The following is a 25879-nucleotide window of genomic DNA, read 5'->3' on the forward strand; positions in this document are numbered from 1 at the left end:
GCAAATTGTTTTGTGAACTGGCAACTTTCAGCCATAGCTAGTCCGACAGGCTAGCAAAATGTTGAAACTATTTCGCACCCTGTCATGCTATTCCGGGTATCCAACAACAAAGTTAGAGGCAATGCTACTTTACACATCGGATAGCAATATTAACATGGTGGAAATGCACAATATTTTATAAAGATTCTATGACAGAATATTTTATTTATTATTAACATGGTGGAAATGCACAATATTTTATAAAGATTCTATGACAGAATATTTTATTGAAATATTGTGCATTTCCACCATGTTAATAGCAACATCAGATACACCAGGGCTGTCTTAGGGGGCTAGTGGGTAAGGGTCTTTCCGAAAGCTGTGTCGTTCGATCCACTATCCACCCCTACCCACCCCCATTCCCTAAAAACGCCAAAACATGGTATTTGATGTTACCACTATTTCATCTTATCGTCTGTATGGGTGAGGCAAGTATGACTGGATTATCACCGTGTCCCGTTCTCATCAAAAAGGGAACATAATCTCACACTCACTATGGAACTGATAATATTTGGCTGTAAAAATGTTTTTACTGACCCTGTTTTTGACTTGTTCATATTATTGGGAAAATATTACTTGTATAAATGCAAACTTAATTCTGCTTTACCAAATGTTGCTCAATTCACGGGCGAGTTGATACTGAGACATCGTATTGAAAAATGTATTTTCTTCAACAAAAGCTGTAAAGCTGAATATTATTCTAAGTGGCTTTTATATCATGACTTATTTAAAGATGACTGAACTAAATATATTCTGTGTCAGTATGTTTGATAATTAAAGATCTTGTATTTGTGTGGATGGTGAGTGAATGGGTTGTCTTGTTTTTGTTTAAAAAATTGCACCTGTATCCCATTACATTACTCTGTGTTCTGTGACTGAGCAGTCCCTTGGCTGCTTAGTCTTTTTATCTTGTAACAGGGATTCAGAAATAAAATCTAAATTAAAAAAGTGAGGCGTTAGGGTAACTGATTGGCTAAAGAATTTGCTCGTCACGTCCAAGACCCGAGTTCAATTTCCTAATATGGTACAATGGTGTAAAGTGGCGTAAAACTAAACCAACCCAGCTAACAACAGCACGGGATGCATGGGAGCTCGTCTGTCTCCGATACTCAAGTACACCGTAATATATGAGTACACATCAACAACAGAGCTATGGAAACATTATATTTCTGCTTGACTGTCCTGTTTCGGACGTGAGTGAGCAAAGGCAACTTGTTTTATGTACATATCCATATACCTTTTCATTCTCGATAAGTGTATACGGGTTTACAACGAGACCTCGTGTATAGAACAGATACGTTAGAATTTATATAAGAAACACAGTATGCTTTTTGTCCATGCATAGTGTAATAAGGTACACCTTTGCCCCGAGCTATAGCATTTAAAAAAAGTATATTCCATTTTGCGAACATGCCACCAGTCAATGCCAATGCATATGAGAAAAAGAAATATAGACCAATACAGATGAAACATTTCAAAAGCAATGGAGTAAATTGCTACATATCCCCTTAATATCTCTTCATCATGTTTCCTCCTTGGAATATTCATTTGCAGTTTATCAATCTTGTAAATCGAATATCCCTTATTTTTAATGGTATATTACAGCACTTGCAGTCGATTTTCAGGTTTGCAAGCTCTGTGTCATCTTGAAGTGAGCGAGACAATAATGTAACATTTGTTGTATTGAGTTTCAGTGGGTGGCTATCATTCAGTGTACAGCCAAATCTTTATGGTATTATAGAACCAGAAGGTGGTGGTGATGTGTTGGAACAATATGGACATCAGTCCTCGGATGTATGGATTATGAACATTTCACAAAATCTGCAGAAAATTGTAAATTTGTGAACGACGCAGATTTTTTTTCCTGAAACTATGCCAAGGATTTCATACTAGGGCATATATATGTTACAATTTGTCTCAAAGAAAGATTTCATACCAGGGGATAGACGTTACAATTTGTCTCAAGCAAAGATTTCATACCAGGCGATATACGTTACAATATATCTCAAGCAAAGATGTCATATCAGGGTATATATGTTACAACCTGTCTCAAGCAAAGATTTCATACCAGGGCATATATATGTTACAATTTGTCTCAGATAAAGATTTCATACCATGGGATATATACGCTACAATCTGTCTCCAGCAAAGATTTCATACCAGGGGAAATATGTAACAATTTGTATCAAACAAAGATTTCATACCAGGGGATATATGTTACAATTTGTCTCAAACAAAGACTTCAAACCAGAGAACGTAAGTGAATAACGTGATGCTCTCTCTGATATAAGTGGAGCTTGGCGTTGTCCACGCAATGTTAAACTAAGCAGTCCAATTTTCTCAGGTGAAGATATATAGTCTGGTTCATAATTATTGAGAATTTTTCTTCTTACTTTGAGCTATCCTAACACCTCAACTGATTCACTGATACTTAAAACTAAGTAATGGTATAAGGGAGGTAACTCATCTTTGCCTACTGAGTATAGTACAATTAGAGTTACCTCCCCTGAATTTGTAGCAGACGTCATTTTCCTCAGCACTGTCAACAATGTCTGTTGAAGATAAAAGAAGGTTGATTTTTGAGTTGTGTAATCAAGGAATTGATGATGTAAATACATTGGCAGAGAGAACAGGGACTCCTCGTTCTACTGTGTATAGGATTAGGAAGAATTTTAAAGAGGGAAAGGATTTTGGGCACCAGAAAGGAGCAGGGAGACCCAGAAAATTGGACTTCTCAGATCGCGTCCGGCTGGGAATTTTAGCGTCTAAAAAGCAAAGGGCAAGCATCTCCAACATCAGGTATGAAATGATAGAAAGGGGATCAACAGTTGTATCAAAATCTACAGTTAGAAGAAATTTGATTGATCTTGAATGGGAGAAAAAGACTGGAATTCCTTCTCCTCTCATGAAACAAGAACATAAAGACAGGCGTGTTGAGTGGTGTTTGGCACATGAAAACTTTGACTGGGAAAATGTGATTTTTACTGATGAAAGCTCAATATGGGTATATCCCAATAATTTGAAAATATGGACAAAGTCTGCGTCAGCACCGTTGTATCGACGACCTAAATACAGCCCAAAGTTTCATGTATGGGGAGGGATATCCTTATTAGGAACGACCCCGCTGTGTGTGTTTGAGGGAAATCTGACAAGTCAACGCTACACTAACATATTAGATAATTTTCTCCTTCCAAGTGCACATGTGTTTTATTGAAATGACTGGATTTTGCAGCAAGATAATGATCCTAAACACACCGCAAAACATGCCAAGCAGTGGTTTCAGGAGAAAAATGTGACTGCATTACCATTTCCTGCATATAGTCCTGACTTAAATCCCATTGAGAATATTTGGGGGATGATGAAGGAATGTGTGAATCAAAAGGGGTTGACAAAAATTGAAGACATGAAGAGAGAAGTGGTCCGATACTGGGACAGCATAACTCACGAGACACTAACCTCTCTGATAGGAAGTATGCCTACCCGTCTTAGAGTGTGCCGTGAAGCTCAAGGAGACTTGACAAAGTATTAAATTGTTACCTACACAACATGAAAAGGTCAGTTCACTTTCACAATACATTCAATTTTATCTGATTTGTTCTCGTTTAATAATATGAAATGCTATAGCTATTCTCAATAATTTTGAACCATACTGTATCTGTCATTTTACTCATGATATGCCAGAAGAGAAGGTCAACCGTATGAGATGAACATTATAATGTATGTGCAAGAATGTCATCAGGTAACCACAAAATACCGATGACGTCACAGTGGCTACCTGTGGAATGAATGTCAGCAGCTGACTATGCATTACCTGTTTATCGCGTTGTCAAAGGATAGACGGTGGGTCAACCTGACCATTAGGTATTCACAGATGTAAACCACACGTCACAATTAAGATGCATGAACCGTCAACACACATGATAAAGTCGTGTCTGCATTAATGTCGACAATCGACAAAAAGGTGCATTCAAATGTATGCTAATTATTTTGCGCGTTCCATCTGGTTGAATATACAAATTTGTGAAACCTAATTAAAATATATATTTTAACTACTTTGCGACTCACCTATCGTGAGCGCTCGAGTGAGTGAGGAATGAGTGCCGGTAGGTTTAGATTTATGCCTCTTTTGGCAATACATGTGTTATGACGGGGGACACCAGAAATGGGCTTAACGCATATTATATTGTACCCATATATTGGAAATCGATCCTGTATTCCCTCCCCCTCCCCAAGAAGTTTATTTTTCAGTTTGTAAGCAAAGGTGTGAATTCATTAAAAAAAGTATGAAAATATAATTCATGACTATGCTGGGAAGCATGATGTAATATATATCTCCACGCGTTAGACTACTAACTAAAAACCGTAAGTGCTAGTATTTCTCTGCAATCCAATGATGTTAGGCCACGAATAGCAAGTGCTATTTTTAGCACATTGGCCTACTAATCGACCCAAATCACCGCCATGTTGGTGACGTCAAAAGCTCGGATACAGGAACACAATCAGTCGTAACTGCAAGATGCGGTCCCTTGTATTAACAGTGGCCAGTTTTGTTCTAACTGGTTTCGTTGTAGGAAATGCATACTATCAAAAGAAACAGTTTTATCCATCCGTGGTGTATATTACCAAGTCGAATCCGAGTATGGCGGTGAGTTTCTCGTACCCAAATGTAAACTTCACCTTGGCATTGACACGCAGTCTTACCGGGCAGAATGATCGTCTGCTCACTTGCCGGTACAATATGTGAAATGTGACACCAGCATGATCGCTGTAGTTCATAGTCGATTTTGAGATTCATTTAAAACGTCCTTAATTTGGTCCATATGAACACCAGAGTGCAATTCCTGGTAAATATGACAAGAAGACTCGAAAACCAAAATCCGAATGTTTTCGATGTCAGATTTCATAACATAAATATGTCTCTTCACCCCATGTTGTATTATTCTAAACCATTTTGATCCATCACAGTCAAGTTATTCGGGTATATTATGTGATCTGTAAACTGAATTTCACAATGTCAACAAAGAGTATGAAAGAAATTGTTCATTGATTCGAAATAACATCAGCTTAATATGGGGATTTGGTTTTGGGAGAGGTATCAAAATATGAACGTTGATAACCAATATGATTCTTCATTTTGCATCATGTGTGCCCCCTTGTCTCATTTTCAAGCACCTCTGGTAGTTTCAGGGATGTGATTGTGGTCCAGTGCTAGAAAGTGTTTGCTCAGCACACATTACGGGTAGCTGACAAGGTTTGAAGCATATTCAGTATGTGAAACCAAAGACAAATGTATGTCTTTGGTGAAACCCATGTCACTCAATATGTTTGGTCATAGTTTCAAGAAATCATTTAAACATTACCTGAAGCTCAGTTGCTTACAAAATTATCATGAATATAGGATATGTTTAATATTATCATAATATTTGCCGACTCATAAAGACAACATTCACCTTATGTTCAGACTACAGACAATCAGTATAGGACTAATAACAAACACATGTTGTCTTTACCTTGAAATAATTGATTTATGGAGTATGTCTGTGTACAGGTGACCATATCCCAATATGTCAACGTGCCAAGGTATATGGTGGGGTAGCCTCTTCCATAATGTTGCTTTAATATTGCTAGAACCCAATTCATCCACTCAAAATGCCCAAACAGTTTGCCAGAGTAATGTTGAATTCAAAGAAGGATTGTGTCCCTAGTTCTCCATATTGATAGTTTGGAAGTTTGGGAGCCTGCCTGTATCTACCAAAATATGTTAAAAAGTGGTGCTTTTTGTTTCTGTGTCTTGTGCTCAATAATTTCGAATAATACATTGACTGTTTTTTCAGACAGTGTGCTTATTTTAACCAACACTCCTATATATTTCTGTTTGTGACTGTTATGTGGTCAACACAGTCAATATGAGTTGTTTCAATGGCATTTAGAAGTTGGTGGAATGAAACTAAAAATGCTTTATGGTTCAACTTCTTAATTACCACTGGCTGTCAGGTTAAAAGAACACAAAACATTAGTTCAAAATTTGGATCAGAAGTCTGCTGTATGTGAACACATCATGCACAACCCCAATCACAAGATTGTTTGGGACAACACCAGGACATTAGTTAGGAACGCCAATGACTTAAAAAAACGGAAGCTTCAAGAAGCCATTGCAATCAAGCGAAACAAGACCTCAATCAACAGAGACGGTGGTGTTTACCTACCCAATGCATGGAACCACCTTATCCTCAGTGACTAACCTTTATCCAAACATCTTTACTTAATCAATACAAGCCTGCACACCAATCAGTTGAAACCTGTACATAAATTGAAGCCTGTACATTAATCAAAGCCTGTACATCAATTAATAGAAACCTGTATATCTTGTTATCTGTCTGCTGTTATGTGTATATATACTACGTCCCTTTAGTTTTACCCTCACTTCACCTGAAGAAGAGACTAGGAACTGTCTTGAAATGTTGTGACCGTGTATGATAGAGAAGTTGAACCATAAAGCATTTTTAGTTTACAGTCAATATGATAAAAATATATCAGATAATTTATTTTGGTATCATTTGACTGAATGTGAAGAGTAAAGTGTCAGCTGGTGATGTGTTATGGTAATGTGGAATTTTTTTGTATTCCTGATGTGTAAAATGATGTATTGTATTTGTCTCACAGCAGCTTCATTGCAATGCAATCCTACTGCGTACAAACCAATTTCTTCTCCAATGAAAGAAAAGAATATTGCAGCAAAACACAAAGGGCCATGTTAATGTTTGTGTGACAGACAGCTGGACATATCCCTTAAATGACCTCATATCGTAGGTCATTTGATGGCACTTTTTACATTTGGCAAGCCCACATTGTCTCTGTATTCATGGTATCAGTAGGCTGTCATGATGTTATGGCAATAGTTGATACAGCTGTATTGAAATATACCTCCACTGATATGGCACATGTCCCCTTGTATTCAGATCTACCAGCGAGTGATGTTCTTCTTGAAGGCTTGATAGAAATGTAGCATAATAGGTCTCATCTCATGAGTCAGGATAAGTATAGAAATGAAATATCAATTTATCATAAAATTTACATTATTCCATACTGCTGTTTTAACAAAATATGGCATTTGGTTGAAGAATCAGATGGGATCTACAGGGGTTAAAAAATCCCATCGCCCAATGCCTGGCACAAGTCAGTTTTCATTTTGGGCAATCAAATAATGGTATCTTACAGTTTCAAACTGCAAATAACTTGGATTTCATTTCATATCTTCTCAAAATGAAGTCATTAAACTTTGATTAAACAATCATGATAAAGTATGGTTATTTGCTTGGTTGTTTATCACTTTTCAATAAATAGTCCAGTAAACATTAACACCAAATACCCTGTTGATTTATTCTTTCATTATGTTGTCATCATGATTATGACATAAAAATCAGGGCAAGTGGAAAATTATTGAGGACAAGTTACTTTCTTGCCCTGTGGCAAGTGGCTTTTAAAAACAAATATTGAACCCCTGGGATCTGTATCCGTCTGGCTGATTTTGAACCTCAGACTAACATTGTTGCTATATTCTGTGCGGATACATTAGTGAATATAGATACTTGTCATGTCTTTTTAATGACAATCATGATACCTTGAAAATATCTGCTGTTAGGTGAGGATTCATGAAAGTATTTTGTAGTTAAGATGTGATGTTAACAATTAACATATTCACTGTCCTGATAGGTAAAGTAACTGAAATAAATGAACAGCTTAATTGTGCTAAGCATGCTGTCTAAGTAAACTTTGTCTCAGTGTATTTCGTTACACTACACCACTGAGTCTAACAAAACCTAGTAGAAGGTCGCGTCAGGTAACCTTTGAGCAATCAATGACAGTCCAGTCAAATGCAAGACGGTTAAATAGATTTAACCAATCAGACAACGACTACTATTTAGGGATCGGAGGGACTTTCAAAATATTCAGGTCACCGACACAGATCTCTCCACAAACAAAAATTTGCATATAACACAGTTATTTGACCTGCAATATATACGCTTTGGGGTTTCTGTTGACATGGTTACCATTAGCTAATATTTCCGCAAGATAACATCACTGAATATTGTCAAAAACACTATTTTCAGCGACTGTTTACTCACCGTTGTCATGGCGGTACGTACGCCGTGTGCATCACCCGGAAGCGATCGTACGCTGAATAGCATTCGGAATCGTTCGGGTGCGAACCTTTTCAAGATAAAAAAATTCATAAGGGATGTGCGAATGTGCACTTTCGCAATTTGGTAAGCTGTGTTCTGATTGGTCAATCTCAAAGGTTACCTGACGCGACCTCCCATAAGGTTTTGTTAGACTCAGTGGTGGAGTGTACCGAAAAGTACTGGGGATAAGTTTACTTAGACTGGCTGAGCACGTTAAACTAATGTTAATGGCACTTTCAAGTACTCACTGTAATGTCAATAAAAGTAGAAAATTGATATTTTATGTTCTTCAGTGTACTTTTATGTGTACCCCTACCATGATATTGCACTTTTAACTGGAGGACAACAGCTGTCATTATGCCTTTTCAAGCCTCGATTGAGCACTTTTTTACTTGCACTGGTGCTACCCAATGTGACTAAGTGCAACCTAGTTAGTGGTCAAACTTGCACCAGGCACAAGTCAAACTTTTGAGTTGGTAAACGTTTGAATAAAATATCTAAATCATTCAGTAGCATTTTCTGTCATTGTAGTAAAAGGAGTTCAACTGGATTTTTGCTGGTGCAAATAGGTTTTTATTTTAGGTTGCACCTAGTGCAGGCAGGTTAGTATCTCTTAATTCTAGCCCTGCTTATTCAGTTTTAACTATTGATGGACATGGACTATTAAGAGAAAACAGTACTTCACAAGTTCTTCATGAGTTTAAGGAATGGAAGTCATGAGGTCTTGGCATTAGCCTAAATCTTTCTAATCAGATACTTACTTTGATTTAAGGGAGTGTTACTTTTGAATATGGTAGTAAGGCCTCCAATGACCTTTGGGGCAGTTGGATTGCTTAGATCACAGGCAGACTGTAGCGCAAATGGGTTGCGCAGCATAGAGAAAATGACCAGTCTTCTTACATGCGAGCGAAGCAAGCAAAGGTTGGCAACATACATTCTTCGCTTCGGTTTGAAAATTATTTTTTATGTCAAAATAGAATATGTCCACCATCAATGGTTAACTTTCAAAGTTAATGCTAAAGCATTATTTCATTATGCTGAAGAAGTGGGTCATTTCCCCACAAAGGTACAAAATTTTAAGTTCATTTCATGTGAAACTCTGTGATATTGTTGGAAAATTGCTAAAGCTTCATAAACGTTTAAAACTATGCTCACGGACTCACTCAATCACTCGCTCACTTCAAAAGTCATCCTATTTTGAATTATTCATGTGTCATCTCATTTAGAACCGTATATTATGTACATGTATATTGTTCATGTGTTTTGTTGATTTACAGGTGCTCTACATTCAGGCTTTTGTATTCGTAATACTCATGGGCAAACTCATGAGAAAGATATTTTTCGGTCAGCTAAGAGCAGCAGAAATGGAGGTATTTATATATGTTTCCATTTTCAAACTCATTGTGTTACTGAAAATATGCTTATAATGCAGTTTTTTTTGTGTGGAAATATACCGAAAAGGTGTCATTGGAAAATGTTGATGTGTCAAGTAGACAATAAGGGTAAACAATGAGTGATATGAATGTCTATATATTGATCCAGTACAGACTCTAAACTAAGAATTTGATTTCAAATTGCTAAAATAAATCAACAATAATTTTGCATATTTTGCAAATTTAGATTTCTTTTTATGAAAATAGAACTATTCCCTTGATTTCATTAACATGATTAACATGTTTTAAAGATCGTGTTCCTCTAATGTGTCTTAGGAGAGTTTGTGAAATAGCTTCTTTTCTGAGTTCTAATGTTAGTGCATATGTGTACACTGTGTCAATACTGTCATTCTAATGTTACAGCATCTCATAGAGAGGTCCTGGTATGCTGTTACAGAAACTTGCCTGGCCTTTACAGTGTTCAGGGATGACTTCAGTCCACGTTTTGTGGCCATGTTTACCTTACTCTTGTTTCTAAAGTGCTTCCATTGGCTGGCAGAGGATAGGGTTGATTATGTAAGTCATAGAAATTGTTGATGCAAACAATGTAACAAAGTGTAAATTAATTATGTTATCAATAATAATATTAATTTGTAAATTTTGTTTACTTTTATGAAATGACTTATGTTTGCTGTACATATGACTTTATTGCAATATCTTCCTTTTCAGATGGAAAGGAGCCCTGTAATATCTTTATTGTTTCACTGTCGAGTATTATGTAAGTATCAATCATGATGTCACAGATGTTACTCTCTGTGCCAAATAAGTTTTGTCAGTCAGACCATTTTGGTATCACTGCCTCTGTTATGTAGTGGTTAGAGTGTCTGCCCATAGAGTGGAAGTCCATGGGTTCAATCCTGGCGATGGCATACTTGAAAACGTTTAAATATAGATGTTTTGGTGCTGCCTGATGCTTGGCATTAATGGGTATAAGGACTGGTAGGCTCGGAGTTAGTATTATGTGTCTGAGTGGGGTGTTCATACTAAACTGTGGTATGATATCTGATTGCAGTGTTCACGAATGGTGTTTCAAAGTAACAGGACATTGGGTCCTGTAAGTTTCAGATGTCTGTCTGACCCACTGAAAATTCACAGGACCTACAGAATAAAATCAAACACACATTTCAGATTTATCATTTCTCATTACTGGCACTGAAATGATTAACATTATATAATGACAAACATTATAAACATAAATATATAAACACTCTCATATGCCACGAATAACTTCAGACAAAGTCATTGTGATATATTCAGTCAGACACTGGGTCCAGCAGGTTGGGGACTTCTGTCTGACCATTGGCAAATCTGCCAGATTTGTCAGAGGGTCAGACGCTATTCGTGAACACTGTGATTGAGCTAGCACTATATTATCAGGTTAAGTTTGGGCTTGTACAAGCAGCCACACATTCACACCCATTCATGTTGTCATATTCTTAAGTGCGACGTCCTATTTCACCTCACCATTTTGGCAGCAATTTCAAAAGATTTTGGACCATCATCCATTAACATGATTAAGATTATTGTACTAACGAGAATATTAACATTGTATTTCAACACTGCGCTCAGTGCAGGGATGAAAGAAGTAGCCCGTTTTAATCAGTGCATCTCAGTTGATCTCATTGTCTGTAGAATGTGAGGCATCACTTACCATAGATGTTACTACATGCATCAATAAAAAGATTTTTAATACAAGTTTGGGGAAATTTTATTAATGTATGCTACTGTATGCTGATGATTTATTTTTGTGTGAACAGGTCTCGAAATACGTGATTTTCATGATTTTATAATGTAATTTTGAATGGCTTAAACATTTGCTAGATATTGGTGAAACTTTGATGGAAGTGTCAATAACGTGTGCATTTTTTTGTTTCAGCGCTTTTGTCATTTCTTGGTGTTTTGGATGTTTATTTCATAAATCATGCTTACTACAGCACCTTATTGAAGGGAGCATCTGTGCAGTTGGTTTTTGGATTTGAGGTATGTCGGCATGCCTCATAATATTAATAGCTGTTGGACTTATCTGTACCTGGATCAGTAACAAGTATTCATTTGAGTTTTATCTCAAAAAGCATTTCATTGTTCCATGCTGCGAATTCAACAACTGATAAAAGAATGGGTGCTGTTCGCCTATCTTACCATTTGTCCATTATGTTTACATACTTGGTTAGGGGTGATGAAATGAATTTTTGCTTATCCTGACTCATGCTTATCACGTTGAATTCCTCCCTCTATGCGAAGATAGTGGAATGCTTGAGATTCCTTGAAGTTTCCTTCTAAATGAAGCAGACATACAATAGACTCACCGGTCGGGAGCCTCCCTTTTCCGATAACACGGTCACATGACCTGCCATGCTTGTCACTCTCTCCTTCTTCACCTGACAAGGACAGTTGGAAGCACTTTGAGTCCCAATACAGCTATTAGTTTTTACTTTAATTTCAGTCCTATAATCTAAATTAGGTCGTATTCTGTTTTTGGACTTAGACATAATCTGAGTTGATGAAATCATGTTCACCATCATCCTCGGTATCTCCAGGGTATACGTTCCGATAAGTCTCCACTATACCCTGGATGCATCTACGGTCCGAAAATTGTATTACCTCCCTTTACTGGCTCGCATCCTCACAATCAGCCAATCAGCAAAGCTGACGTTACAACTGAACTTGCCGGTGTCAATAAAGATAGCGGTTGCAACTGCGAAGGTTTGTTCACAGTGTAACACAGATTTAGGAGAAATCATACAGACACATTGATAGGTTCCAAAAATTTTAAAAAAAAGCTTTTATGCAAGAACTCATTCTGCCTCTTTCAGAGAACCTCTGCATGGTTTGTTTTGCCAAGTTTAATCGGTTAGATAATTTAAAAAGCTAAAGTGTGTTGTGGTTGGCTTGTTCAACTTCCCAGCATATACACCTGATTGGATAAAAAGTCAGCCAAGGAGGTAATAAATTTATCAGGCTTAGCCGTAGAGTGCATCCAGGGTATAGTGGAGACTTATCGCAACGTATGCCTTGGAGATATCGGGGATGGTTCACAGTGTAAATTACGGTTATGGACGTTTGATCTGCATGTAGTATGTCCTTCATGCAAACCCATTTGTTCTTCAACCATTTACTGTGAACTTTGCAAGAATTTATGTGATTCAGAAGTTGCATTATATTTATATTCTGTTCAAAGGCTGCAAGGGACAAACAACGTAGGCTCTTGCTAATCATGTCTAAATCGGTTGATTTTGTGTCTAGTAACCACATATTGTTAACAGTTGACATTCATCATTTTAGTTTTCAGTTAGACGTACCCCGTGGATATGGTTGAGATACCAGTGAATCTTCATCTAGATCTCAGAACGTCATCAGAATCGGGATCATCTCAACCTAAGAAGTTGAAGTTGTCTTCATTGAAGACTAAGTTTTCAACTGCTTGACCTGTGTTGAAACAACACTCCACAATGACTCTGAAGTCTTTCAGTGATGAGATTGTCCCTCTACATCTACAAAGAGCCTCCACTACTACTTCACGAGGTATAGATCGTCAGCACACCATTCATCGAGCAGCGTCTGCTAGATCAACTATGTAATCTACTACACTGCATCCATCAGAGTGTCTGCTATCTACATCGACATCTACAACGTTTACACTCAACACGTCAGATGCTTCTGTGAACCAACCATTGTTGCTTGCACTGCAATCACTGGACACTGGCCTCTTCATGCAACAATTCACCCCTCATATGAAGAAGTTGATGGATCACCATTTTGAAGAGGAACGTAAACGCCAGTCAGCAGCTACAGCTACAGTCGCCTTGCGTTACGGTTCATTGGCAACAGGTCCTTTGGAGGAAGAAGACGCATCTCTCTTTGCTCGCATGCTCTCTTTCATGGAAATCATTCCCATCAGCTGTATCCTCACGTCACAGTATGGATGATAGTCCTTCCATTGACTTGTCAAGTGCTTGCACTCATAGATCCTGCTACAGCTACAAGCATTCACTGTCTACATCCCCCATCTTCAACAGGTACAGACTCATTAAAGGAAAGAGCGAAGGCACTCATGTGGATCACGACGACACTCATGGACATCGTTTCCTACTCACATATGCACTCTCGGAAGGACGGAGATGGACATCGTCAGTCTCCTTCACCAGAGGAAGCCCTCTTCTGAGACTCAGAGATTACATTGTGGATCACGAACAGTTTGGACTTAGTCTCCCCATTGAAGAACTCCAGTGAGGCTCATACCTACATGATGGTTAACAAGGACATCGACACTTTGACATTTCCACCAGTTGCATCGATACCTGCCATCCTGGAAACTTTGTCTGCAGCTTTTCAGACGGCAACTATGTATCAGTAAAAACACATCAGTGTTCGTTGATTCCCACTTCATCATATGGAGCCCTTTATGAAAGCACCCAAAGTAAGCGAATTATACAAGCTCCTCATTGAGACTCACAATAGATGCTACAAATCAGGATCAGCTCTTTTTGTTGCTCAAATGGAGGCAGGCATTCCAATGGAACAGGACACCCTGCCAGGTGTGCTAATGGAGGAAAGCGTTTAAGATTAGGTTTGGAATGTCCTGAGCCTTCCTTTTCCCATTCAACCTTCATGAGTGGGTAGACGTCTACGTGGCTACTGTAGGAATTGGGGACATCTCAACAACAATTACGTCATGAGCATCAGACAAGACAGCTACAAGATCCCACTATGATACAGACCAAGACACTCTATGTAGTATAATGGTTGAGAGTTCACATGCTCGTCTTGAACAGGCTAACATGAGTGATTATGACGCTGTCCTTGTGATGAAGATACTTGTACATGAAGGGTTGCAACTGGTCTTGTTTGGAAATCTTCACATACAGTTGCATTAGACACTAGCAGGATACTAGCTGATCTATGTATCATCACTTTGCAGTCAACGAATACTTCAAGAGAAGACAAGTTTGACTGGAGGTGATCCCCCCACTCACACATATGAATATTGGAAGAAAAGAAGTGAACTATCGCCATTCTAGTTCCCAAAAGGGGGAAAGTACTGGATGTGCTTAAATGGCAGTCAATAGAATCCAGTGTAGCCTGACCCACTGCCATTTCTGTTGGATTCTGTTAGCATAAGCATGAGTCAGGATGTGGAAAATTATGTAATTTTCTTAATGAAATTGATATTTTATACTTATCCTGACTCATGGCGTCATGCTGAATTCACTGCAGTTCTTGTATCGGGCAAGATTCAGAGAGAGTGGCAAGCATGGCAAGTCATGTGACTATGTTGGCGGAAATTGAGGCTCCCAGTGAGTGAGTGTATTGTACATCTGCCTCAATTAGAGGGGAACTTCAAGGGATTTCGAGTGTTCCACTATCTTTGCGTGGAGGGAGGAGATAAGCAAAATAAGCATGCATCAGGATGAGTATAAGATACCAATTTTATTCAGAAAATTACATTTTTTATGGCCTTATATTTCCTGAGGAGATGTTATTGCAAATTCTAGATGGATTTGTTATTTTGCCTAGGCAGTAGTCATCAAATGTGTCACTTAGTTTTAAAATTAAACAGAGGTCTGTATTTCTATGCCAGTTTCATTGATTTAGTCTGTCTCAAGCCGTAAATAATACATGTTTGAGAATCTCAAGAAGATCCAGGTGAATTGATATTGGAGTCCAGTGCTTGTCGTTGAGGCGTCTAGTTGATCAGGTATAGACAGATGCTGATAATGTCAAATACTGGATTGTCTGTTCCCGGTTTGATTATTAGCAGATAGGCACTATATCACGACAGTATTGTGGTGTAAAATTACTGCAATATTGCAGTTTAAACTACAATTTAAGGAGCAGTGAATATTTTAACCTTTCATTAGTATAATTCTGCTGAGAAGCATGACATCAGAATTTCTGGATTAATCCACATTTTCCCTCTTGTTTCTAAAACAGCAATGAAGAATTTGATGTTGGAGTTTTGAGTTGACCCAGTGTTATATCTGATTTGTTTCAGTATGCAATCCTACTGACAGTGGTGTTGATGACCTTCATGAAATATGTACTGCACACAGTAGATCTACAGAGTGAGAACCCTTGGGAGAACAAAGCTGTGTATCTCCTATATACAGAGCTTGTCATGGGTACGTACAAATTTAGGGCTGAGCAATTAAACAGGTATTAGACCTAGATTGCTAACCAACACAAAATTATTTCTGCTCTTAAATTTGTCAACCATCAAATCAGTTACTGTCATGATTACACAAAATGTCCGTAGCTGCCTAAGTTTACAGTTTTGGTTTATCAGCATTTACTTAACATATTTCACTGCCACTGTATAAGCCAACAAAATTTTCATGTGCCTCATTAAGGGTGATAGTAACAACTCTGTTGCCATCCTTGATTTGGAATTATTTTCATGCTTTGATAAATCTTATTTGTGTTTCAGGATTCATTCGAGTCATGCTGTATATAGTGTTTATGGCAATCATGATTAAGGTGCACACCTTCCCGTTATTTGCTATCAGACCGATGTACCTTTCACTCAGGTAGGTACTTCCTCCAACACCTTGTGAGCTTTTCATTCATAAAGGCATTAAAGTGGTAATTATTTTTTGTAATTATACAAATCTGTATTTTTGCTCTCAGAAATGTTTATAGTTTTCTGTGTTTTCCTAATGTACTTTGTTTTCGTTTCAGGTCTTTCAAGAAGGCACTTCATGATGTGATAATGTCACGGAGAGCCATAAGAAATATGAACACATTGTGAGTGCTAACTTCTGCTTGCATGATACAAATGTTTTAAAGGACATGTTTATTGTTACGTGTACCTTTTTATAGCTTCTAACTTACCTCAGTGTGCCTACGGTGTAATGGGCAGTTGGTACCATGTTAAAGCATATCGTCATCACACTGTAGCTGAATTATGTTGTTCGCAGCTGTGATATTACTCAAACTTTGTAAAGCCATGCCTACTTCTTGAGTTGCTGCAAGAATAATTGTAACCCATATTCAGTTCATGGGTTGCCCACTAGGCACAAATAAATTTAAAATGTATTTTTGACTTTGTCATATGTTTTTTGCATGGACTGTTTCATTAACTTCATGTAAATGATTATAGAAAAAGCATTAAAGATTTTGGTGATATTATTGAATGTTCTGTTTTTGAAAGGTACCCAGATGCAACTCCGGAGGAACTAGAAGCTGGGGACAACGTGTGCATTATTTGTCGAGAAGAGATGGTTACATCATCCAAAAAGCTGCCTTGTAATCACATCTTCCACACGAACTGTCTGAGATCCTGGTTCCAGCGACAGCAAACCTGCCCAACCTGCAGGATGGACGTTTTGCGCATGCCTCGTCCACAGCCAACTCCTGCAGCCAGGCCAGCTCAACCCCAGCAGGATGTCCAGATGCAGAACTGTAAATATAGTACAGATAGTATAAAGCCACTATCTACTTCCCAGCTCTCAACGTTTAAGATATCATAATGGCTACTGGAATGTAAAATATTTCGATGTGACTGGTTTCAGAAAATCTTTTTGTATTTATTTTAATGTCTTTTATTTATCTATTAATTTGTTGTTTTTTCAGCTGCTGCATTGGATTGTTTTCTACCTTTGTTGTGTGTTCTCTTACAGTTCAAGCCATGTTTCAAGGGATGCCTTTTTGGCCCCCTCCACAACTTCCGGCCCAACAGCCACAAGGTATGCAACACAGACACACTTCATTCTTTTCGCATTTCAGATTATAAGTATTTATGTCGCAGTTTTAAGTTTCTTTCTTTTTAAGAGGAAAGTATTGTAAAATGATAAGTGTTTAAGTATGCATCGTGATAATGTTCGACAGGTGACATAAAACTTACTAAAAAACATGCAACTATTCCAAATACTAAACCAATCATTATACAATTTTTGTATAGTGTTCTATTATCATCAACAACTGACACATTTTGTTGTGACCCAGATGTTTGATATAATCCTTTTGTGGCAAAAAAGCTGAAAACATTATTTTATCTCAGCAGCAGGAGGGGCCCCACACACTACAGGTACAACTCCTTCAACACCTACTACACCTACATCGCCAACAGCTTCTACAGCAACGAGTACAGCTCCAGGCTCTCCACCATCACCATTTCCTGGTGCAATGCCACCATATGGTTCTTTCTTTCCTATGATGCCATACTACCCTCCCTTTGGTATGACCTTGTCAGATATTTCATTTAGCAGTTCGATTATGTCTTTCATGGTATTAGACATGAGGTAGTAATATATTTGCTGTAATTTAGATCTTGTCAGCTCAGGACACTGATGGGATGAGTTCAGTTAAAGAGTGAGTGAGTTTAGTTTTACGCCGCTTTTAGCAATATTTCAACAATATCATGGCGGGGACACCAGAAAATGGGCTTCACACATTGTACCTATGTGGGGAATCAAACGAGCGAACACTTTAACCACTAGGCGACACCTATTGACCCGGTTCAGTTAGTAAAATCATGGGGTAGCCTTGTGGTTGAAGTGTTTGCCCATCACGCTGAAGTCCCAGGTTTGATTCACCATATGTGGACAATGTGTGAAGCCCATTTTCTTTCAGTATCCCCTGTGGTGAAAAACTGCTGGAATATTGCTAAAAGCAGTGTAAACCATACTCACTCACCAGTAAAAACATACACAGTTGGACAAACGAACATTGTTCCAACCTCAGTCAAACTCATTGTTTCCTTTTTGAAACTGTAAGATACCGTGCCTAAAATAAGGAATTTCATGCAAATTTTTTAACTTTATGTGGTTGCTTTTAGAATTTCTCATAGGTTACTGTAGAAGTTAGTCAACAGGCAGTTTTGAGCATTTGCTTTTTATAGCAATGTGGCATGTAGCATGTAGCATGTAACTGTTCACTTTTTGCATATCGCTATAGCATATTGTGTACAGTATGTTCCTTCACAATACAGGAGACAAGTATGATCTTTTTATTCACGGAAAAGATGTATTTTCAGTGTCTGATTTGGAACTGCAAACCCTTCTGTGATTTTAGAATAACTGAAACAAGGACTTGTATTTACAGGCTTCCCGCAAGCTCCCTCTAACATGGCTGGGTTGACTACGGAGGAGCTGAAAGTGATGGAGGGCCAGGAGCGAGAGAATGTGGAGGCACGGATTCAGTGGCTACGTGATATACAGGCACTACTGGATGGTGCTATGGTTCTTATAAACCAGTATAACCAAGTGGCTTCACAGATGAGGTAAGCTGGAAATGGAATCTACAGGGTATTGTACTACTGTTAGTGAAATATGGGGATATGAAGTGAAACATCATTGACTTGAGTTATCAGTGAGAGAAGGGGCAGTAGGGTAGCCTCATGGTTTATGTGTTCACCAAAGATTTGAGTTCAGTTACCCATATGGATACAATGTCTGAAGCTCATTTTAAGAACCCCCATATGGCTATAATGTGTGAAGTTCATTTTCAGCTAAGGCGTGGAATAATGCCAAATGTGCTATAATGTCCTGAATATTACAATTGGTTAATTACAAGAAATATTGGCAGTATAGATTTTTGAGTGAGTGGTAATAGTTTAATTTCTGTTGTGTAAAAACTGTAATGTCAGTGCAGAAGATGTATAGAATTGTTACCTTCATCATTATGGATTATGTTCAGTATTGCTTATTTTTTATTGATAATTAGTAGATGTGGTGAAAGGTTATGATGCAAAATTTCTTTGTTCTAGCATGCCAGGCATCTCTTCTACAAGAGTAAGCTCACCTACAGCCACTGCCCCATCTTCGTCCACAACATCGACGCCATCAATGGGAGCACGGCCAAAAACTACAGTAAAGTCTGAGAGCAATATTTCAAAGTCAGAAGCACATTTTACACAAGTTAAGAAAGAAGATAAAACCGGTGGGTATTTGTGAGCAGTCAAATAGGTACTTTGCTTGTTTTGTTATCAGGATTTGTGATTACCTGTCATTATAACTACACCCCGATTTGCCTTTTACTGATTGGATGTATGATGTTAAGAGGTTTTGTGTGCGCAACTTGGACAGTTGCAACATCATCAATCACTGGATTGTCTGATGCAGACTTGATTAATTACAGGCCACTGACATACGACTAGCATAGCTGTTTTATCAACAAGGCTATGAATGATAGCTGTGAAGAATGTGATTGTTTGTTTGAACCATGTGCTCCTGACGGGTAGTCACATCCCAGTTAATCCCAATTATATCTTTGATTGAATCATAAGTTAGATCAAAACCTTCTTGCTTTGATACTTCTCTAATACCATTGCTAAAAAAATGAAGTACACAATTTTATTCTGTGATTATGCAGCCTGGATATGGAGAATGTTCCATGAGATATCTTGACTAATGATTATATAATCTAATTTGGTGCCTTATTCACTGTTGCTTATGATAAATTCAGCAAATCTGAACCAACCCAGAAAGTTCAGCTTTATCACTTTTGACTAACGTTACATCACCCTTGAGGTAGAAAGGCATGGTAACTCAGTGTGTTAGTCACAAGTTCAAAACAGTACTGTGTTCCCTCAAGTCAGCACAGCTAATTGTAGTTCGTGTAAAAACATATAGCTTGACCTCGTCTGGCTTTAATGTAGTCCATTTTGCACTTCGATAATGTATATGTAACACTCATATTCAAGTACAAACACTGAAAAATTAATTAATATTTGAATCACTTGATTGCAAATAATGGCTTTAAATCTTGAAGGGATAAGACCCATGAAGATCTAGGCTAGACTTGATCTTCATTAACCCTTGCTTGTTGTAAGAGGCGTCTAACAGGCTACTGGTTCAGATGTCATCGTATCCCAGTCATTTAGATCGATGCTCTTGCTGTTGATCACAGGATTGTCTGGTCCACACCAGATTATTTACAGACTGCCGCCATGTTGCATTTTTGAAGATTGCTGCTTAGTGTAGCATAAAACTATACTCACTCATGAATAGGTTCTCCCAGTATGCGAGTGTAACACTTGTTGCATGCAACGAAAATGTCTTTGCCACATTTGGTTTTGTGGTAAAATTGAAGCGTAATAGAATTCAAGAAATATCAAGTTTGATCTCATCAATAAATTGCTACTCATCTCAGTATTTTTTCATGCTATTTCTTCTATGATCTGTGATAACTGCTATGAGAAGTCTCTGTCCATTCTTATCCATGATTTGTTTATTTCAGATTATTCTGATTTAGAAGGTGCAATAGGTTATACACCTCCAACAGTGGAAGATATTCCTCAGTGGGTGGACCCAACACAAGAAGAGCATGGAGATGAGCTTCATGAGGTCAGGAAGAGGAGGTTAAAAAAGTTTTCCCAAAACGAGAGCAACAATAAGGATAACCTAGATCTGGACTGAAATCCCTTATAACATGAATGGGTGTGACTCAAAACTTGTTTAGTAGTTGCAGTGTTGTCTCAAGAAGACACAGTTATGCCAGTGGATGTCTTGTTCATGATATCTTCAAAGATAAACTCAGTAAATGGGTGTCTTGTCTCCAGAATGCATTACATAGTAGCAAGCTATTTCTACTCGATACAAGGAAGCAGATATTGTCATCCTTTCAAAGCTTCAGAGCTTGGGTTGGATTGTTTGGCTGTCCTATTAAGTTATACTTCATTACCACAAATCTTCCTTTCCTAGCAGATGTGTAATGACATATATGAATTTCTCAATCAATAATTTCACTGCTGATAATGTTTCAGAATCAAATGTCTAAATTTTCAACACAGACATGAATTTCTTAGGGATGACAACATCTTTATCATCATCATTATTGTTTGTAACCCTGTTTCATTTCGGCAGTTTAACCCTTGATGGTGTGACATCGGAAGTATGAATGAAGTAGATCAGTATGTAGACTTGAAATAAAGTTACAATTGATGAAGATGGTTTTGTCACAAGGGTTTCATGTCTCTGTTCTAGATTGCTATCAGGATCACATGAAGTATAGTGTCTAGGTGGTCAGTGCAGTAAAGGAAGCCACCTCACAATCTGACATAATGTTGTAATGGTTTATAAGTCCTGCCAAAAAGTAACCCATATTATATCAAACAATATTAACAGTAAATTGTTATTAACATTTGATTGTGTATACATGATGTTACGCTGTAGTTACTTTGTTCCTGGCAATAAATGCCTGGTCATCACGATTCATATGTGATAAGGAAGAGTATTGGTACTGATCAGGACGCCCTGGTTCCCTGCTGTACATATGTGTCAATCATTCACTTTGGAGAGGCAGTTATTTTGTCATGTATTATGTCCAATCATGTTCATTACTAAGTTGAGTTTCCCAAACAAGTTGCTATTGAGATGATAGGGGTCTCTGTTAAAACAGGTATCCTTGTACGATCATGGCTAGATATCTAGACACTTGCTTATCACGTTGAATAATGGACTGTTTCTACAAGGTTTTATTTTATTTGGATGAATGGAATGTGTCCGTATAGACAATTGCTTCAATCATAACGGATGATCTATGCAGATTAATGTATCCCAGTCTTGCCAAAATTACATGTTTTGTTGCAATTAAGTTGCTTGGTTGTCATCATGGTTTCATTTTGATTAACGAAACACCAAGAAAGGTGCATCTTACATATAGCGATGTATGTTTTCGTGACATTCAAACTTCATAGATATTTTTGGAATGTAATTAAAATGGAATCAAGGAACGTCAGCAACAGTGTTCATTCAGTCATATTTGCATACTTTGTGGGTGCTTTACAAATGTGAGCATGTTATCTTGGTGTATTTATTCGGTTTGTTTTTGCATTTCAACAGACGCTAAACTCCGAATTAGGTAGGTTTTTGTTAAAAATAATATAGTTCTGAGAATCGTGAACCACCATTAGATGTACCTGGTGTATATCAGGGGTTTGGGGGATTTTCAGCGGCTTAACAGCTATTTTCTGGAGTATTTCTTTATTCAAGTGAATAGTTATAATACATGTCACTAAATCATCAAAGACAACTTTATCTCAAACACAAGCCATTGTACGAGTTCTACAACATTGGGTGGCACAAATTATACCTTAAACACTTTCAGAAAGATTTGAAAATGCGTAATCAGTTTGTATTAGTCACTGTCAAACTGATAATATTAAGAACATAGTTGAAGAGTCCAGTTGTGTTTGTCAAAAATTTCAAGATGAAAACTTAAATTTACAGTTTAACATGACTTAATAGCTTTTCAGTCAGTGTTGAATATTGGGTTTCTTTTTTTTCAAAGTGAACTCGCACTACCAGCCAGTAATGTACGGCAAAAAGTTACAGCAATTTGGCATGATCCACTATTTTTCTTAGTTAATGACCTACATCACTGAGGACAGGCATCCAGCGCCCACATCTTAGAAAGGCTAGAGTGAACACTGCAGCTACATTTAAGCAGTTCAAGAGACATCATGGCAGTATTTTCAGAACTTAGTGGAAATATTGTATTTGACTTCTAGCTAATCAGACATTAGGTAGCGTGACATATAGGAGGAACAATAAATAATACATAATTTGTGGAAATATTTATGGTGTAATTTTGGGCGATGGGGTAGCCTAGTATTTAAAGCATTCGCTTGTCACGCCAAAAACCTGGGTTTGATTCCCCACATGGGTACAATGTTTGAGGCTCATTTCTGGTGTTACTGCTGGAGTATTGATAAAACAAGCATGAAACAACTTACTCACTATGGTGTAATTTCTGGATATATTGTATACACCAACTGATAAGAATTATAAATGTTATGGACTTCAGACATCACAGCAACTGTTAATTTTATATTTCTATATTGCTGACATATACTACTATTTTAAGAAGATGCTTCACAAAGGCAATAAATTTCCCACTGACAACAGTGTGTGATTAATGTGTATTGTTATTGATATAGATGCATATGTGAAAACAGCAAGTTAACCCATTTATCTCCAGCACATGCATTCCATTTGATAGAAATCTAGTCAAGCATTTTATGTCACTGTTTTAATTGTCCTAGATGACCCACACTACTGAGAAAAAGTTAATCTTGTCTCAAACATACTGTTTGAACAAAATGACTCTATATGTTCAGTGTTCAGACTCACAGAAGAATGCAAAAGTCACTTTTACAAAAATGTAAACAGATGTTAAAAGGTCTTCCAAAGCATTCCACTGCAGATCTGAAACAGCAATTGAGTACCGTAGTTTGATGCTTGTTGCCTACTTGTGGCCTGCCTCTGGCCCACACAAAGAAAATTGTACAATTTCTCCAGATAGAAAAATTCATTCATTTCTATCATAGTTCAGACCATCCAAGATCATGACTTAAAAAGGCAAATACATCTAAACAAGTTAATATTTTTCCAATCACCATGTTCACAATCAAGAATGTACATGTTTATTATCTTTCTAATTATTTTCAAGCTTTTGTTCACTGAGTTTGGGCCCTGTCTAGATGGGAGGGCTTTCTTTTAAAGCATATAAGATTATACTGCCACAGGTCCATAGGCATGATGTTTCATTCTGAATTTCTTTGACTATTCAGTTCAGTGTGAAATATTCTACTGATGTTTTCTTCTCTCATTGGTATTGGTTTCTACAGGGAGAAACTTAAAACAATTGAATCCAGTGGTTGGAAACTGGAAGAGAAGGTCTTCAAGAATGAGTCTGAAGCTTGACATATTATAGTCAAGTGTGTGTCATGTTTATACTGTACGAGTGAAAGTGTAATTTTTCTTACTGTCTGAGTTCATATTGGACAATCATTCTATACTTATTGCAGTCGCCAATGACAGAAGTAGATGTCCCCTCCAAAGATTTTATAGCTTTCATTAACTTGTACGATGTATGTACGAAACCTCAGAACCCGTTCATTAATGTCTGTATGCCTGTAATACCTTAACAAATGGTGAACAGAATGTCAAATTGTCATTAATTTTCCGAATATGACAAAGTAGGTTACTAATTTCAGAATGATTCTAGTCAAAACTATTGATAACATACTGTGTTTAAACAATGATACCACAAGTTAAGGGGTTGATTAGAGGTATATGTTAAGTTCAGTTGTTTTCATTGATAACCGTAAATCAAATTTTCAGCAAATGCAGACCTCCATATCACATACTTGTGACACCAAAGTTGCCTTGTGAATATGTTCAGTAATAATGGTTGGCTTCTTTGCGGTGCTATTGATGTGTATGGAATTCGGTCTGATTTTTCAGATTGTGTGCTCTTTTTACAATTGTTTCAGGGTTTGTTCAAATGCATTGATAATTTATGGATCATATGTGGATATTTTTAAACTGTTCTCAAGACTCAAGTGATTCTTCATCCAAGCTCCATGCTGTATCCTCAAAATTAAACATCCAAACAGAAACCCGAGTACCAGTGAATATGAGTTTGTATACTCTCTTATGACACGTTAATCCCCAGTTGGTTTATAATGCTTCAAAATACTTGCTATGTCATTACAGTCCACTTACATGTTTGTGTTAATGCCAATATTTATTGTGTAAATATCTGTTTCAGCACTTCATCTATGTGTAAATTCATTTTTGAGGCATGTACCCGGTCCGTTCTTGTAACTGTACATATGAATATTTTTGTGAATAAATAATCTTTAATCAGAGTTTGTGACAATGTTGTTTTTGCAGTATGTTTGTCATTAAGATCATGGAAATGGGGGTATTGCTGGTTAAAAATGTCAATAATCCGAAATATATTAATGATTATTGATATGTAGCTTGTGAACTCACTAACATGGTAAGTGAACTACACTGATGAAATATTTTTTTTATTTACTCAAAAAATACTCAAAGTTAGGTCTTTATTCCTGGGCAGCTCCTAAAGTCTGCCTAGGATGGCCTTTTATTGGCAGTTTTAAATTTTCTCAGAAATACTCAAAGTTGGGTGTTTATTCCTGGGCAGCTCCTAAAGTCTGCCTAGGATGGCCTTTTATTGGCAGTTTTAAATTTACTCAGAAAAAAACACAAAGTTAGGTCTTTATTCATGGGCAACTCCTACAGCATCCTTAGGATGGCCTTTTTATTGGCAGTTCCAAGAGACCCATGGTGTGTGGCATTAGAGGGGTTGACTCTCCAACTACCAATACCTCTTACCATCAGCTTAGAGGATGGTATCAGCTTTCTGTGTCATTCACAGCTATATAGGTATTGTTATTATCCTCTTGTAAATGAAATTATCATTAGTCTCTTAAGACTCTGGCTCTCTGTCGACTAGTTCCCCATGAATACCAACTTG

General features: G+C 37.4%; 1 protein-coding gene across 2 annotated transcripts; it reads left to right on the top strand.

Annotated features, from left to right (window-relative positions):
- The first annotated feature begins 4516 nt into the window (after positions 1-4516).
- Positions 4517-25247, top strand: LOC137294148 (E3 ubiquitin-protein ligase synoviolin-like). Of its 2 annotated transcripts, none has more exons than XM_067825127.1 (14): positions 4517-4684; positions 9500-9592; positions 10019-10171; positions 10325-10373; positions 11532-11635; positions 15648-15774; positions 16080-16179; positions 16331-16396; positions 16803-17053; positions 17272-17337; positions 17652-17828; positions 18695-18872; positions 19359-19531; positions 20831-25247. In XM_067825127.1, the coding sequence occupies exons 1-14, from the start codon at positions 4556-4558 to the stop codon at positions 21007-21009; spliced, it is 1845 nt and encodes a 614-aa protein (XP_067681228.1). In that variant the 5' UTR covers positions 4517-4555; the 3' UTR covers positions 21010-25247. The 2 variants fall into 2 exon arrangements, with proteins under 2 accessions (XP_067681228.1, XP_067681229.1); XM_067825128.1 differs by having other exon boundaries at positions 17655-17828; positions 20831-21094.
- The last annotated feature ends 632 nt before the right edge of the window (positions 25248-25879 follow it).

This window comes from Haliotis asinina, chromosome 8, assembly GCF_037392515.1.
Source record: "Haliotis asinina isolate JCU_RB_2024 chromosome 8, JCU_Hal_asi_v2, whole genome shotgun sequence".
NCBI classification, from domain to species: domain Eukaryota; kingdom Metazoa; phylum Mollusca; class Gastropoda; order Lepetellida; family Haliotidae; genus Haliotis; species Haliotis asinina.